Source organism: Montipora foliosa, chromosome 5, assembly GCF_036669935.1.
Source record: "Montipora foliosa isolate CH-2021 chromosome 5, ASM3666993v2, whole genome shotgun sequence".
NCBI classification, from domain to species: domain Eukaryota; kingdom Metazoa; phylum Cnidaria; class Anthozoa; order Scleractinia; family Acroporidae; genus Montipora; species Montipora foliosa.
Genome location: NC_090873.1, coordinates 7,185,605 through 7,203,104, shown reverse-complemented (window position 1 = coordinate 7,203,104; position 17,500 = coordinate 7,185,605). Strand labels below are relative to the sequence as shown.

At 40.4% G+C, this 17,500-nt stretch overlaps 1 protein-coding gene across 1 annotated transcript in view; it reads left to right on the top strand.

Moving 5' to 3' along the window:
* LOC138003515 (cullin-associated NEDD8-dissociated protein 1-like) overlaps positions 1-17,500 on the top strand; it is a 57,250-nt gene that overhangs the window by 1,292 nt on the left and 38,458 nt on the right. Inside the window, exons 2-13 of the mRNA XM_068849621.1 lie at positions 435-536; positions 1,673-1,740; positions 1,820-1,932; positions 2,600-2,700; positions 3,185-3,251; positions 5,846-5,944; positions 6,899-7,025; positions 8,538-8,646; positions 8,729-8,785; positions 10,053-10,159; positions 12,789-12,834; positions 13,652-13,760. Of these exons, the coding sequence (XP_068705722.1) occupies positions 435-536; positions 1,673-1,740; positions 1,820-1,932; positions 2,600-2,700; positions 3,185-3,251; positions 5,846-5,944; positions 6,899-7,025; positions 8,538-8,646; positions 8,729-8,785; positions 10,053-10,159; positions 12,789-12,834; positions 13,652-13,760 (1,105 nt within the window). The remainder of the gene's footprint in view (positions 1-434; positions 537-1,672; positions 1,741-1,819; positions 1,933-2,599; positions 2,701-3,184; positions 3,252-5,845; positions 5,945-6,898; positions 7,026-8,537; positions 8,647-8,728; positions 8,786-10,052; positions 10,160-12,788; positions 12,835-13,651; positions 13,761-17,500) is intronic.

The following is a 17,500-nucleotide window of genomic DNA, read 5'->3' as shown; positions in this document are numbered from 1 at the left end:
TAGAACGAGAAATAGACAGTACGGGGCTACGTGGCTATGCGGCTACGCGGCTAAGCGGCTATGGACCTGGGTCCAGTTGTTTGAAAGCGGGTTAAATCCTAACCCCGGGTTAAATTGCCTTAACCAGACTGCGGACCGCGGTAGCAATTCATTTCAACACTTATTTCATTCCTTATTCATCGACTGCGGGACTGCGGACCGCGGTAGCACTTCATTTCAACACTTAGTTCATTGCTTATTCATCGACCGCGGGACTGCGGACCGCAGTAGCACTTCACTTCAACACTTAGTAAATACATATCGACTTCCTAGCCGACTGCGGACCACGTAGCCGCGTAGCCATGTAGCCCCGTAGCCATGTAGCCATGTAGCCCTGTAGCCCCGTAGACCCGTAGTGTGTCTAATAATTTGGGAGTTCTATTGTTCTCTGATAGATGACATCAAGTGACAAAGACTTTAGATTTATGGCAACAAATGACTTGATGGCAGAACTTCAGAAAGACTCCATTAAACTGGATGATGATAGTGAAAGAAAGGTAGGCTGTTGCCCTCAAGGGCTTCTCCATTGACATGTTAAAATGAATTGTCTGGTATTGGACTGAGTAAAATTTATTTGTGTCACGCTGAGAAAGGAGAGGGTTCAAGGGGACATAGTTTTGGAGTTGATGCACTGTGACGTTGTTTATACAGTGAATCCTGAACTGCCCTACATGCATGGAGGTGCAGGGATGGCGCAGTGGTGAGAGCACTCGTCTCCCACCAAAGTGGCCCGGGTTTGATTCCCAGACTCTGTGTCGTGTGGGTTGAGTTTGTTGGTTCTCTACTCTGCACCGAGAGGTTTTCTCTGGGTACTCCGGTTTCCCCTCTCCTCAAAAACCAACATTTGACCTGATTTGCATTAATTGTTAATTTCAGTTTACAGTGTCCCCAATTAGCGCTCCAGCGCTAGAATGACTAGACACTTTAATAAAGGTCCTTTCCTTTTGTGTGGAGCGTGCAGCAGTTTTCCCCTCCCTTCCCCCTCTACTTTCCACAGTTCATCAACTGGTGTCACAGGTGCCTGTCTTCTCTGGGGCTTGGGGGCTCATTGCTGGGTTGTCAGGCTTTGCCAGCCGTCAGGGCAGTCTCCATCTTCGAGCTGGCTGCCGGTAGTGGAAACCCCAGGGTCTCTTAGCAACGCAGTAACTGGTGTTAACTGAAACTTCAGTAAACAACAAAGTGGTTCAGACACTTTCCCCTTTCTAGGAATCTTGGACAAGTTCCCTTCCCCCTGCCCCTTGTCAATGTTCCTTTTTTATTGCCAAGACCAGACTTTCTTTTTTTGTTGGGGGAGGGGGGGGGGGGGGGGGGGGGGAGAAGGAGAGTCATGTAGCAGCTCTTGTACACTGTATATATGTATGGCTTGATCATGCCAAGCTGCTTTCAATAGCAGGTTACTAGAGCTGCTTCACTACTGAGGGGGAGGGGAGAGGGACAGTGCAAGTGGAAAATAATTATGATGTTTGGATTTTTCCTAATTGTTGTCTTTCCAGTATGACCTTGTTCCCAGGGTCTCTCTTCTCTGCCTCCTTTGTCATTAAGGCAGAGAAGAGAGACCCTGGAAATGGGGTTGTTTCCAGTCCAGTCTTTCAACTATGTGTTTTGTCAATCGTTTGTCTCTTTGAATTCACAGGTTGTTCAGATGCTTTTAAAATTGCTTGAGGACAAGAATGGTGAAGTGCAGAATCTGGCTGTGAAATGGTAGTGAAAACTTCATTATTTGTAAATCTTAAGTGCATACTTTATTTTACTAATGACTTGTTTATTTTGTATCCCTCAGCCTGGGTCCACTGGTCAGTAAGGTCAAAGAGCAACACGTGGAGACAATCGTTGATACTCTGTGTTCAAACATGCTTTCTGATAATGAGCAGTTGCGTGATATTTCAAGTATTGGTAAGTCTTTATGAGTTGTTGGGACCAGAAATGCTTCTTAAACTTACATGTATACATGCTTATTGTGTTAAAAAAAAATAACAAAACATGACTACAATCATAAAGTAGTAATTAATCATCGGCAGATTATGAAGTGCATTCGTTTGGAGAACTTTGGATGTTAAAATAGTCACTACATGAGCTGAGATGCCATGAAGACGATGTATTTATTAAGTAAAGACCATCTATCAAAAGTATCATTACATGTATGTGAGGCTTTAGAGTAAAGAGGTGATGACATCACAAAAAACTAATTTTTTTATAATCTGGAATTTTTTGAAATTGTCCAAGAGATTATTTGTAAAAGATGTCCCTTGCCAAACATCAGCGTGCTTGTGCAAAGTGACTCCATGGGAATAATCACCAGGTGCATGATCGTCATTTGTGCGTATAACATATCAAAACCGAGATGATAATTCAAGATGGCCCTGAAGACGAATGACAAAACACAAAAACTGGCTAAAACTCCCACCCCATGCACAGGATCCCCAGAAACCACAGGATACCCAACATTAGATTGCATTCTCTTAACGTCAAACCTTAATAATAATTGGGGACAACAGAAACAGATAAGGGAAACTTAATAATTTGAGTGAAAGCTTTGTGTTAAGTTGCCTCATTTTAACAGGTTTAAAAACAGTCATTGGGGAATTACCACCAGCTTCTTCATCCTTAGCAGCCAACATCTGCCGCAAAATAACTGGGCGATTGACCAATGCCATTGGCAAGGTGTGAATCAAAAATAATATTTGATAATTATTTTACCATTATTGTACCTGTGGTTTTGTTGCAGAAGCTACATTTGTGTATTGCTTGATGTTTAATTGTCAAGGTACGACGCTACAGTGCGATGTCCAGGAGGTACCGCTACTATCCCTTTTCCTCTCTGGTTCAAACGTTTATCTCTGCATCTGGGTGGAGAGAGGCACCGTGAGAGTAAAGTGTCTTGCCCAAGAACACAACACAATGTCTGCGGCCAGGACCTGAACCCCGACCACTCAATCCGGAGTCGAGCGCATTAACCATGAGGCCACCGCGCCTCCCAACCTAAACCCTAACCCTAACCCTAACTGGATTTCAATTGGATCGCAGGCTCAAGCCTCAAGGTTAACTTATTGTAAGAATAAAAAACAGAGGAGCTCCACTTTTAGGCTTGACTAAATCTATACATTATATTTCATCCACCTGAAATCGCAGTCCTTTTGTTTCGCAGAGCTCTGATGTTTCAGTCCAGCTAGAAGCATTAGATATCTTGGGAGATCTTCTAAGCAGATTTGGCGGTAAGGAAGTAATACACTGTACATGTACAAATGTAATTATAGTAATTACAGGGTATTGTTATCATGATGATGCTATACTTAAGGACAGTGCCTACTAATTCAAAGGTGTTTTTGTGCGGTCTACTGAGTATGCGGGAAATGCAGATCTTAACAAGTGTTAAAGAAAATTGGGGGTAACCACGCATTTTTTGAAGATAATTAATCAACAACATTTGTAAAAAGCTTTAAAATACAAAGCAATGTATGGCGTTCTTTATCAAATTGAAGCTTACCCCCAATTTTCTTTTTGGATACCAAGAGCACTTGTTAAATTCTGCTTTCTCCACATGGTTTTGAACCACGTAAAAATATCCCTGTATTTATTAAGCACTACCCATAGGAAATCCGAGTATTTTCCAGGTGATCTGGTGACGTAATTTGGTGGACTGGGAAGAAAAATTTTAACGCCGTATCCCACAACCGCGCTCGGCCTTAGGTGTTGTTTCCAAACTCCCTGCAGTATTGCCATCGCCAAAACTCAACAGATCATTACGTGTCTACCACATTTCCTGTTACTGAATGAACATTCAAGTGGAAATCGCCGAGATATAACCTCGCCTCTGCCATATTGAAACAAAAAAAAAGGCCGCGCGCGTTTGTGGGATACGGCGTTAAAATTTTTCTCCCCAGTCCTCCGAATTACGTCACCAGATCAACTGGTTGAGATGCGCAGAACGTATGCGCAATAACAATACTAGGAACCATCCTTAATTAACCCATTGACCCCTCAATCAACCTTGGATGCCACCAGTTGAGGAGTAAAGATTGTCTGGTGTTAGACAGAGTAGGAGTCAATGGGTTACTGGAGGGGACAAGTCATTTTTGACTGCTTAAAGTGGTACTACGACCAAAAAAACAATTCTTTTTTTTCTTTGGATTTCAAAACTATGGTACCTAAACACTAACTGACCCAAGTTTTAAGTTCTGATTTTAAAAAGACACCACTTTCTTTTAACTGGAATTTTTATTGGTCCGCCATTACTAACTATAAAATCTTGAGAGAACTGGCTCGAGGAGAAAATGACGTCAAAGACTCACTAGTTTAAGAATGCAATGCGTATGTACAATGTACGCGGCTGAATTAATATGCAGCACGGGAGTTTCGGGCTTTCAGACTTTTAAACCCGTGTTTTGCATATATAATAAATTGCGTTTACACGCTGAAATTTTAAGCTAGTGAGTAAAATTAATGACGTCATTTTCTCTAGATCCAACCCTCTGAGGTCCAATCGGTCAGTTTTGAACGAGAGTAATGGCGGACCGTGAAATCCAAAACTTACACTCAAAATAAAACAGCCTTCAGATAAAACTCAAAGCTCAAAAATTTTGCCAGTTAGGTGTTAAGCGAACACGCTTTCAAAATATAAAGAAAAAAAGGAAATGATTTTTTGATCATAGTACCACAATGGGTTAATTGGGGGCACATGACTGGGTAATCCATTGATCCCTCAGGTGCCCAAAGATCATCTGGCATCAGACAGATTAAAATCTATGAAGTAATGGTAATGGTAATGGTAATGAATTTATATAGTGCATTTTCTATTGACATATTCAAATGCACTTTACAAGCAAGTGATCTATTGGTGAGATCGGGCATCAGCATATACAGGCGCCGCTGGCAGCTGCTACAACTGTATCAGTCCATTAGTAATCTCACCTAGCAGATGAATCAATGAATTGAGGCCTGACCACAACACCGGGAACTCCATGCCCTACTCTTTACGAATAGTGTGTGGGTTCTTTTACGTCCCACTGGGTTGTGAACATTCAAGGGTTGTGAGACGGGGCCTACGGTTTATACTGTAGTAGGGAATTTAAGATTTACGACGGCGACGGTCGACGAAAACGTCACCTCAAAATATAACTTGGCTCTATCATACTGTAAGTCTTTCGCGATTATTCAGTCTAGTTCGCGTCGTACAATGTGGGCAAAGTATCCTAAAAATAAATCGGTACGAGTGGTTTCAAATTTAAAATAGAGAATGAAGGATTCTCTGTTGCATGCTTACGTTGTCGTCAAAACTTCAAATTTGGTGATTTCACGTCGTCGTTATGCAGAGGACCGCAAACATACATGTACTTGCTAAAATCCGTGCTGCACGTGCAGCACGATTATTTATGCTCTTTTAACCAATGATATTATTGTTTTGTTGCGTTGAGTGTTGATTATATTTGATTTCTGTACGGTAAACCCATTAGTACTTTAGTGCTAAATACACTTGAAACTCAAATAAAGTTGGTTATTTAAGTCCATTATATCTTGGAGCAGAAGTTCCAACTAATTGGGGAAACTATAAATGAAATAAAGTCAAAGTAAATTCCACTGACTGTTGCTTTGTAATGAGGAGGAAAACAGGAGTACCCTAAGGTTAAAAAAAACCTCTTGGAGTGAACATACATGTATGTTCAACCCACATGAACTGTCACTGTAATTTCAAGTCCTGAGGAATTAAAGCTGAGATCTTAAGCATAACTTCGCCATTTTGATCCGAGGCCTGTGATTATTACTTTGCAATGAATGTGATTTTGTTAATCTAAAAGGTCTGGTTTTTCAGGTCTGTTGGTGTCGTATCACCAATCAATCCAGCAGGCTTTGTTGCCACAGTTAACAAGTGCCAGATTAGCCGTCAGAAAGAGAACCATCATAGCACTTGGTATGCAAAGCTAAGGCTTCAGCAATTTTGTTACTGTACAATAATGTGACATTTACCGGCCCTTTATGAACTTGTGGTTCTAAATTTCAAATTCATTGAAAAGTTATATATTTTCCACAGTATTGTCAATCATCAAAGCTGAGTGGATTATCGGGTGCCACATCACACGTTTTAATCCAGTCATTCAGTTTCTTTTTTACATAGTCAGCCAGTTTAATTACTAATTAATGGTAACTATTACCAAATTTGAGGATAAAAAGTTTTTGAACACTTTTTTGTGTGAAAAAGTTAAAATTATATTCAATCTGTTTTGTAAACAGTAGGAAAACAGCAAGAAAGATTGCATCAAAGTGCATGTGATTGACGCGTGAATGGCATAGGCTAAGGTGTCCAATTACAGGTATCCAGTTTTGGAGTTGTTCAAATTGGATACCTGTAATTGGACATCCATGTGATCGCGCGCCAATTACTCGACAAACAGGTGCTCACAGAACCAATCAGATCCAAGAATTTTGTAATGGTTATGATTATCTACTTAATTATTTATATCGATGAAACAAGAGCGACACCAAGAATGTCAAGCTGTCCTTAACAGTCCTTAACACACAGCCTACATGTATGTGTAAACCACAATCTTTGCATGCTTGGCAAAAAAGAGCTATATTATTTTTACACTCTTTGTATCACATCTGTGATGAACATGCTGTGTTTAGCTCAAAATCTTTCCCCACTCCTCCCTATTAAGTGTCAACTCTAGGTACAGTATGTACAGGGCATTTTGTTGTACTAAAAAAAAAAGATATATTGTCTGCGGGAAGTGTGCAGGAGTCATGATGCATCATGGAGGAAGGTATGATGCTGATTGCGACGGTATGGTCAAAATTGTGATTGTCCTATTTAAACACTTCTGACTAGGATTGTAATTCAGTGACAAGGCTGTGTCATCATCCGCAGGCCATCTTGTTTTAAGTGCAAACAGCAGCTTGTTTGTTGAACTGATGGATCATCTCTTGGCTGAACTGAAACAGAATGCATCACATTCCACCACGCGAACTTTTATCCAGTGCATAGGAGCTATTTGGTAAGAAAATATCCAGTCATGAGACGTTATGCATATTTTTGATGCAGTAACTTTATTTTATATTGTTAAATTCCTTCCTTCCTTCCTCCCTTTCTTCCTTCCTTCCTAGTTCCTTCATTTCTTCCTCCCTTCCCTTTTACTTTCCTTCCCTCCCTCCTTTCCCCCCTGCCTGCCTGCCTGCCTCCCTTCCTTCCTTTCTTCTTCCCTCCCTACCTCCTTCTTTCCTTCCTTCCTTCATTCCTTCCTTCCTTCATCCTTCCTCCTTTCCCTCCCTCCCCCCTGCCTCCCTCCCTCCCTTCCTTCCTCCCTTTCTTCCTTCCTTCCACCCCTTCTTCCTTCCTTCCTTTCTTCCTTCCTTCCTAGTTCCGGCATTTCTTCCTCCCCTCCCTTTTACTTTCCTTCCATCCTTCGTGTCTTCTTCCCTTCCCTTTTATTTTCTTTCACTCCCTCCCTCCCTTCCTTCCTTCCTTCCTTCCTTCCTCCCTTTCTTCCTTCCTTCCTAGTTCCTTCATTTCTTCCTCTCTTCACTTTTACTTTCTTTCACTCCCTCCCTCCCTTCCTTCCTCCCTTCCTGCCTTCCTTCCTTCCTCCCTTTCTTTCTTCCTTCCTAGTTCCTTCATTTCTTTCTCCTTTCCCTTTTACTTTCCTCCCTTCCCTCCCTCCCTTCCTCCTTCTTTCCTTCCTTCTTTCCTTCCTTCTTTCCTTCCTTCCTTCCTTCATTACTTTCCTCCCTCCCTTCCTTTCTTCTTCCCTCCCTTACCTCCTTCTTTCCCTCCTTCCTTGATGTCTTTTTCCCTTGCCTTTTACTTTCTTTCACTCCCTCCCTTCCGTCCTGCCTTCCTTCCTTCCTACCTCCCTTTCTTCCTTTCTTCTTCCTTCCCTACCTCCTTCCTTCTTTCCTTCCTTCCTTCATTCCTTCCTCCCTTCCCTTTTACTTTCCTCTCTTCCCTCCCTCCCCCCGTGCCTCCCTCCCTCCCTCCCTTCCTTCCTTTCTTTTTCCCTCCCTACCTCCTTCCTTCTTTCCTTCCTTCCTTCATCCCTTCGTCCCCTCCCTTTTACTTTCCCCTCTTCCCTCTCTCCCTCCCTCCCTCCCTCCCTTCCTTTCTTCTTCCCTCCCTACCTACTACCTTCTTTCCTTCCTTCCTTCATTCCTTCGTCCTTTCCCTTTTACGTTCCTCCCTTCCTTCCTCCCCCCCTGCCTCCCTGCCTCCCTTCCTCCTTCTTTCCTTCCTCCTTTCATGCCTCCCTCCCTCCCTTTTTCCTTCTTTCTTTTCTTCTTTCCTTCCTTCCTTCATACCTTCCTCCCTTCCCTCCCTCCCTCCCTTCCTTTCTTTCTTCTTTCCTCCCTACCTCCTTCTTTCCTTCCTTCCTTCCTTCCTTCCTCCTTCCCTTTTACTTTCCCTCCCACTCTCCCTTCCTTCCTTTCTTCCTTCCTTCGTTGCCTCCCTCTTTTGTGTCTTTCTTTATTCCTTGTTAATGTCTCATCAGTGCCTGCTATGTTTTGTTGTACAGCCGTCAAGCAGGTCACAGAGTTGGTGAACATTTACAAAGGATCATGCCTTTGATTGTGCAGTATTCCAAAGTTGAAAATGATGATGAGCTTCGAGAATACTGCATTCAGGTAATTCCCCTATATTGTAAATTCTGTACAAATGCCCCTGGAAGAGCAAAGTTTGATTTGCATGTAAATGGTCTTTTTGCAGGCATTTGAGTCATTTGTGTGCAGATGTCCGAAGGAAGTGACCTCTTACATTCCAACTGTATGTTGATTGCAATACCGAGTGATTGATTAAAGCGGTTTTGAAGTGAGTGTCGTAAAACCAAAACCATAGTAATTACTTTAACCAATCAAAAAGGACGGAGACAATCCAGTAAACCAATCAAAACTCTAAGTAGTTACATGTAGCCGACACAAAAGGCGGGACAATGTGCACGCGCGAGCCACAATTGGTTTTGGTTTTGGTTTTGGTTTTGGTTTTGGTTTCACTTCTGATTAGTTGAAAAAGTGGCGCGAAAACTTTGAACCAATCACTGAGTGAAGTAGATGCAAAACCAAAGTAATTCACTAATTACTTTCGACACTCAATTGAAAACCGCTCTAAAGGATGGTGCCTACTAATTCAAAGGTATTTTTGTGCATTCTGTGAATGTGCGGGAAAAGCAGATCTGAGCAAGTGTTATTGAAATCAGAAAAGAAAATTAGGGGGAACCACGCACTTTTCAAAGATAATTAATCAACAATATTTGTAAAAAGCCTTAAAATACAAAGAAATGTCTGGTGTTCTTTACAAAATTGAAGCCCAATTATCTCTAAAAATACATAGCTACCCCCAATTTTCTTTTTGGATACCAAGAGCACTTGTGAAGTTCTGCCTTCTCTGCAGACTTTTAAACGGCCCAAGAGTATCCTCGTATTAGTAAGCACCACCTATAGGAAACCCATGCATCTTTTTATGCGCAAAACATATAAGCAATAACAATAGTATGCACCATCCTTAAGGAGTAATGAATAGGTGCTGAGAAGAACAGTTAACTAGAAGTCAATGTCTGTGGTAACTAAGGCCATGGCCTCTCAGGTCAACATACCGTATTTATTCCATTAATTGCCATGGGTGCTTATTAAATTTTTGGACCTTGAAATTGCGACCAATACAGTCACATTTGCGACTGAACTTTTTCCCTTTGCGACTAAATTATCTGGAGAAGACGTAAATTTGCAACTTGTTTTCACAACACAATGCAGTGCGACGATTTTGCGACTAAATTTTGCGAAATTGCGACTAAATTTTCGTATCTTGTGGCAAAATTGCGACTGGCTTTTTTCGTTCATTTCAAGCCCTTTGAGAGTGGGTGCTTAGTTGAGGGGGGCACTTATTAAATTTTCACCGTTTTCAGCAAGTGTAGTATGTTTGTTTTGCAACAAAACATTAAATGGTAATAACAAAACGCGAAGATGGCCTTATCATTATTATCATTATCATTATCATTATCATTATCATTATTCATTTATTTATTTATTATTTGCAGATCACAGAGCTCTGCCTTGGATTTATTTGCTATGATCCAAACTACAACTATGGAAGCGACGATGAAGACGAATTTATGGAGACTGATATGGAAGATGATGAAGAAGAGTGAGTTTAATTAAGGAGGCTCAAACCAGTTCAACACTTTCAAGAACTGTATTGAAAGAGCATTGACACTGTGGCCAAGTGGTTAAGGCGCTTGCCTTGAGATCCAGATATTGCGGATTCAAGGCCCTTTGTGACCACCCATTGAATTTGATCCCGGTTCAACTTCTTGGCTGCACTTGTGAAGGCCAGTTGACATGCTACAATTTGGCGGGCTGACATTATCAGAGCATGAATCATAAGTGGTCTTGATCTCAACCATTTTGTTTGCTTCATGTTTGCATGCCTTATTCTCAAATTCTGATTGGCATGCCGGCTTCTCTGAAAGTGTCGGCCTGAGTCGAGAAAAATCTATTGCACTGCAACAGATTTTCTGAATCGGGCCGTTTTTCGTTTTCACGAATCAGCCGCAAATTGGGTTTTAAAATACACGTACAATTCGTGCTCCGATAATGTCGTGTAAAGCGGCCTTGAAAGACAACTGGTTTGCCTCTGGCCAATTGGGATTTTTAACAGTTGTTGTCCTATGGGGAGTGGTCAGTTAAGTATGTATTTGTATTTGTATTTATTGACGTCACAACACTGTCTCACCAAGCAGCCATGTTATGATAACACGAGAAACAACAAATTATTGTTTAACAAAATGTGCTCAATATTGTGATGTATTGGGTTACTATTATAGCAACAGGCGATCCATCTGAAAAACCCTCTATTTACCCCATTTTAATGGCTGGAAAGTTATTAGAAACCTTAATTGAAACTCTTTGGATTTTTTTGTGGATTCAGAGTAAACTTCACGATTAGAAATTTCCCTAACCCTAACCCTAAACTTCTCTTAGAGGGTTTTGTTAGCCTGCTGAGTACATTCCAACAATAAAAACTGAGGTCCACCAAGTTCGTGTTTGAGATATAAGCATTTGCAACAATTTTTCCTAAGACAAGAGGCTTGGAAACAGTGTTCAAATAAAAATATTTCTCTTTGAAACGTCCAGATTGCTAGTCGCTTACTGCATTCGCTATCAATTACGAAAGTGATTTCATTAAGTTATTTACCAGCTAAGGGTCTGTCCGTATTGCGAAAAACTGTGACCTCGGTGTGAAAAAGCTACCCTCGGCCTGCCTGCGCCCTCGTACAGCATTTTTGAGACCTCGATCACTGTTTTTCGCTATACGGACCTCCCAGCCGACAAATAACATATCTTAATGTCATTAATTGCTTCACAAGATGCACACATTATCGTGATACAATAGTTCACCGTAGTAACAGGGAAGCCATCTAAAACCACAAAATTTCATTTTTTTAAAAAAACTTAACTTTTGTACGTAAACGGATTCGGTGTCAAAAAAAATGGAAAGGTCAAGGACAAAAAGTCTCAGAGTGTTAATATGCCCTGCGTGGGCAGAGATAGGAAAATCCGGACCGCGCGCAAAGAACCAATCACATTGCATAATTCGATATCGTGCCCTCTTGGGAAAAAATAATTGTTGTTTCATATGGTACGATAACATTGCTTTTATCTGAGATAGGCTGAAATTTGCGTTTTGATAAAAGTCAAGGGGCCCGTTTCTCAAACGTCCCGATGAGTTTTCGTGACCCAAAAGCCATTTGTGGAACTCAAATCGTCTCGCGTTAAAATGGTGGGCTTTTAGTATGTTGTCAACACAACTAAAATCAAGATTGATTATGAACCTCTCTCTTCTTTGGATACGATAGACCTCTTTCATAATGGCGGCCAAATAAAATGTTCTTTTGTTTTAATGCAAATAAGCCTTTCTAGCCTCGCTAGGACGGAAGACCTTAAACAGCAATGACCAGAACCAGGTTGCTGACCAGCGGTTTTCGTTAAAACAATGGTTTCCTGTGGGTGCTTAGTCTCGCGGGCTCAGAAAACCTGGTTGTGGTCTTTGTTATTTAAGGTTTTTCCGCTAGGACGAGCAAATTACACAATTATATTTGGCTTAAATTGAGGGCAGTAGGTCTAATAAGCATAAATACAAAAAAATGTAAAGGAGGTCGCCATTTATGAAAGTGGTCTTTGGACCATAAGATCGACGACGACGATATCGGCGACAACGCCACAAAACAATGATATCATTGGTTAAAAAGGCATACAGCTGTTTCGAGAAGGAAGACCTTAGACAGCAATGACCAGAACCAGGTTGACGCGATAAATATTCAAACGAATGGCCCGGAGCGAGTGTAGAAATGGCGAGGGAGAATGAGGCTCGCGCGCTTCACACGCGAAGATCACGCTTACTGCGCTTCGCCCCTTCCGAAAATGGAAGAAAACGACTGTTTTGCAGTCTAGCTCGTACCAATTTATTTTTGGGATACTTTGCCCACATCGTTCGACGTGAACGACATGGAATAATCGCGAAAGACTCTTGCTAGAGCAAAGCTGTATTTTGAGGTCCCTACAGACGGAATTATGACGCCCAAAAAGTTTAGGGACTGGCACATTGGGAGACTTTTTTTCCAAATTTTCAAGAGAGAGACGAGTTAGAAAAAGACGATTTCAATGTTTTATGACAAACAGCAACCTAGTGTCGTTTGTTGTTTTTCCGTTCACTGCTTGAAGTATCCATTGTCTCCAAAATTCTCATTTTGTATATTATTGTTGTCTTTGTATAGTGATGATGATGAAGATTATAGCGACGACGATGACATGAGCTGGAAGGTGAGGACATCTGGGATTTGATTAAATTGCTACTGACTATGATCAAAAGATAATTTCCTTTTTTTCTTCAGGTTGCGAAAGCGTGTTCGCTTTACACCTGACTGGCAAAAGAACCCGGCCAAAAAAATCCATACCGATTTTTATCTATGCCTTTCATCCTTTTAAAAATCGGAATTTTCGCTTCCACCGGGGTACGGAACCGCTCTAGTAAGGAAACTGGGGATAGCAGAACCGTGACGTCAATACAGGAACGAAATTCTTCCAGGGCGCAAATTTTCCTTTTTTTCAGATTGAAAAGTTGCTTAAACTGCTTCTGAGATGCGTTGTATTCGGTTGCAGTAATGCAAAAGACAAAAGAACGTAGCCGTTACCCCACCGAAAGTGAAAATTCCGATTTTTGAAAGGCTGAAAGGCATAGAATAAAAATTGGTATGGACTTTGTTTTGGTTGTTTTTATCTCAGAGACCATGATTATTTGACTGCTAAAATTATCGTTACATCGCAAACAAGATGATTTTAACCAAAAACGGTCTTTAATCAGGCGATTTGCCATAAACTTGAAAAACGTTGGGCCGACATTTTTTCAAGATTACCCAAATGCGATCCGTTTCAATCTTGTCCATTGGTCAACAGTTTTATATGGTTATCGTACTGTTTCGTTCTAATTTCTAGGCATTTTGGGTGTCATGAAGTTACATAATTTTGCGTGAAATAGCCCCTTTAAGTTACCTCTATGATACGATTATTGTTTCTTCCATTCTTTGCTTTAACTTGAAATGTTGTCTTCACCTTTGATTTTCTGATCTCCCGGCGTCAGGTTCGCAGATCTGCGGCCAAGTGTTTGTCAGCTGTGTTGGGGTCAAGACCAGAACTTCTGTCTGAGTTTTACAAAGTAGTTTCGCCAGCACTTATTGTCAGGTTCAAAGGTATGAGAAAATAAAGTTGTGAATCACTTGGGGCTTTAATTGTCACAATTTTAAGAGCGCAAGTTTCTACATGCTGTTTACGGCAAATGGCAAACGTGGATTGAAACTTGCTATTTGCCAAAACTCAAGGAAATTTGTTTAGTTTCATCTTTTTTCCTGCTCATTAATAGCTTCAAATATCGTTTGTTTTTTTCTGTACTCTCCACAACAACAACGTGAATTCGCAAATTTAACGACAATTTGACGACAACACGAATCGGTGTCTGTATATTTCTTTTCCCAACACGTTTTACACCAATCCCATTTCTAGGGTACAACACCCATGTTGTTTTCAAAAAATGGAAAACTCAGCAGTTCTGCAGCTCGCGAACGCTCTTCTGTCTTGTCACTACTCGACTACCGACCAAGCTAACAAGTGCTTGTCGGTTCGTAACGTATTTAATTCATATATACTATTCGCTATTTAATGCTAACCGTTTTAATGAAATGATTGCTTAGATTTAAATACTGGTGAAATGAGTGCTTGGACGTAATTATCATATAACAGCGCTGTTTCAAATTGGTGTCCAAAACCCGCCGGTTGTATTTTGATTTGATGATCTTGACCTGCTGTCGGCCATATTCATTCACGCCGTACAATGTGGGCAAGGTATCCTTTTAATAAATGGGTACGAGCGGTTTCAGGGTAAAAATAGAGAATGAACGGTTAACATTTGGTATGCTCAGGTTGTCGTCGAAGCCTCAAATTTGGTGATTTCACCTTCTTGTTAAGCAGAGTACCGGAAAAAGATTCACTAAATACGAGGAACACGATCATTTGTTTCCTCCATAAACCAATGATATTAGAGAGATGTAGCATCACGTGTAAATAGTGAAATGCGAACGGCAGAAGTGACCACATGACCATAGTTTTCCCGCCATTTTCAGCGTTTGCCAGTTGCCGTTTCTACCTGAAAATAGGCATTTTCGCGTTCAGCCTACGGTAGACGTTAAATGTTCTTCTTGTTTTTCTTCTACATAACATGCTGTTTCTGGGAAAGAAGAAACCGCCAAACCATTTTCCAATCAGTCGAACAAGGAAAAATTAGGTTTCATAGTTATACATCGTTCGTATACTGACTCTTTACCGCAATTTTCTTCATGAACTCGTGTTGACTCTTTATTGACTCAAAACAGCTTCAAAAATTGACAGGTAAGGATTGCCATTTTATACATTTTATATATCGGCTGTTTCTACAAACAGTGTTTAAAAAGATTCCGAGTTTATGTATTTTTTGTTAACTAAATATTCTAACTCAATCTCTCTGTTATCATTTTGTGGCGTTGTCGTTGGCGTAGCCACCGGGCGTAGCCATAACCCTGAGCTTATCTATTTATTTATGTATTATTTGTATATATAATTATTTACATTGCGGGGATATATATTTTAAGATGTTAAGATAAAATACGATAGAAAATTGAGCAATTTCAGTTTTAATGGACAAAAATCTGGTACCAGAATAATTTTAAGTATTTTACAGTCTTTTTTACATTTTCTTAAAGCTAAAGATATAGATAATTGCCTAAAATAACACCGAAAACAATTTCCCATGGGAACGAGAAAAATTAAATTTCAAAGTTCAGAGAAATTGTGCAAACACGTAAAATTTCATCATCAGTTTCATAGACCTAATCGGCTAACTCAATGTTGTACCCAATTCAAACCCTTTGGGAATAAAACGTTTTGTTCCAGGTATTTCCATATCATTTAAATATGAATGCTACATTATCATGCAAATACAATACACAAAGAATCTTAGTCCCGGGAGATTTGAATTGGGTACAACATTGAGTCAGCCGATTAGGTCTATTTTACCAGTACTTTCAACTGTTTCTTACAAAGTTCAACAGTTGTTTTTGACATTTTGTGTTGCTAGAAATGATTTTTTTTGAGACGATATTTAATAAAACAGTCATACAGACGTTTGCAATACGATGTATATAATCTTTGTACTAGGTTTTTGTCCACTTGTTACTCGAACTTCTGGTGGATTCTGTCTTAATTCACTTAGTGTAAAGTAGATAGCAGGTCCACATCAGCATTAGCTGCCATTTATTCAACCTGCTTTATCAAATAAAGGATGTATGTACGTAGCAGTGGTCATTTCTTGAACTCGGTTAATTGTCTTGAAAGTTCCCGCTGTCTTCTGTTTTTACGTACAGCAAGAATTAAAGGTAGAAACGGATTTCAACTTGAAGAAATTGGCCCTGTTTTATAACGTGTCACAAAACGGATTATTCAAATGATCCTGTCGCAGAGAGGAAACAGCAAATGCCAGGCTTTTGCTTGTCATGAAAGGGTGAAAATTCTGTTATTAGGAAGGTTAAGGAAGGACAAGGGCACCCTGCTAGCAGAGCCTTTCTTTTTCTTGCTCGATTTTGGCGTTCTCGAGAAAGACTCTGCATGAATCGAGAAAGATCTTTATTGATTATGCGCTGCATGTTTCCAGGTTACAGTCTCGAACCCAAGCCAGATCTCGCTGCCATCTTGGTTTTTCACGGTACAGCGGGCTCAATAATAACCATCGGTTTTATCACTAAACGGATGCTGTCACTGGAAAAACCGGTTTGACGAGAGAAAACAAGATGGACTAGTCCAAAAGTTCGGGCTGCAGCGGCTTCAAAGAGTTGACGCGATTCAGGCGGAGCCTCCTTTTCTCCTCCTCAGAAAAGGAAAAGACAAAAGGAGGCTCTGCTCGTAGGGTGGGACAACGGCAACGTGAAAGAAAACGTTACTCCATAAGCTAACTTGACGTTATCGCAAGTATTTGGCCCTTATTCCGTCTGGTTCACGTTGTAAAATACGGACGAACTAAAAAAAAAATAGAAAATGACTGGTTCATTGTTATATGCTCACGTTGTCACCAACAGCTAAAATGTTGTGATCGATCTCCTGTTGTTGTTTTGTGGAGTACGGCAAAGTAATACATCGCATAGGTCTTGGGTTCGAATCCCGTTCGATTCACCTGAATTTTTCAGGTGTTTATAAGAGACAATTGCTTTAATTGTTCAATCAGGTGTCAGGATCAGTTCTCTCTCTTTTGTTTAAAGTGCTACTATGTTAAAAAATCATTTTCTTTTTTTTCTTCAGATTTTGAAAGCATGTTCGCTTAACACCTGACTGGCAAAAGTTTGAGCTTTGATTTTTATCCAAAGGCTGTTTATTTTGAGTGTAAGGTTTGGATTTCAAGGTCCGCCATTACTCACGTTCAAAACTGACCGACTGGACCTCAGACGGTTGGAGTTAGGGAAAAGTGACGTCATTCACTCACTAGCTTAAAATTTCAGCTTGTAAACGCAACTTATTATATATGCAAAACACGAGTTGAAAAATCTGAAAGCCCGAAGCTCCCGTTCCGCGTACACACGCATTGCATTCTTAAACCAATGAGTCTTTGACGTCATTTTATCCTCAACCCAGCTCTCTCAAGATTTTAAAGTTAGTAATGGCGGACCAATAAGTAACAAAATTCCAATTAAAATAAACAGGTGCCCTTTTAAAATCAGAACTTAAAACTTGGGTCACTTAGTGTTAACATGGTTTTGAAGTCCAAAGAAAAAGAAGAATTGTTTTTTGGTCGTAGTAGCACTGAAAACGTTATTTCCTTCGGTTTTAAACTTATTGTGCAGTAGGAGTGGAGATTCCCTTTAATTAACTGTTGGTTGTGAGGGGATTTTGTATTGAAAAAAGTACTGAGAAA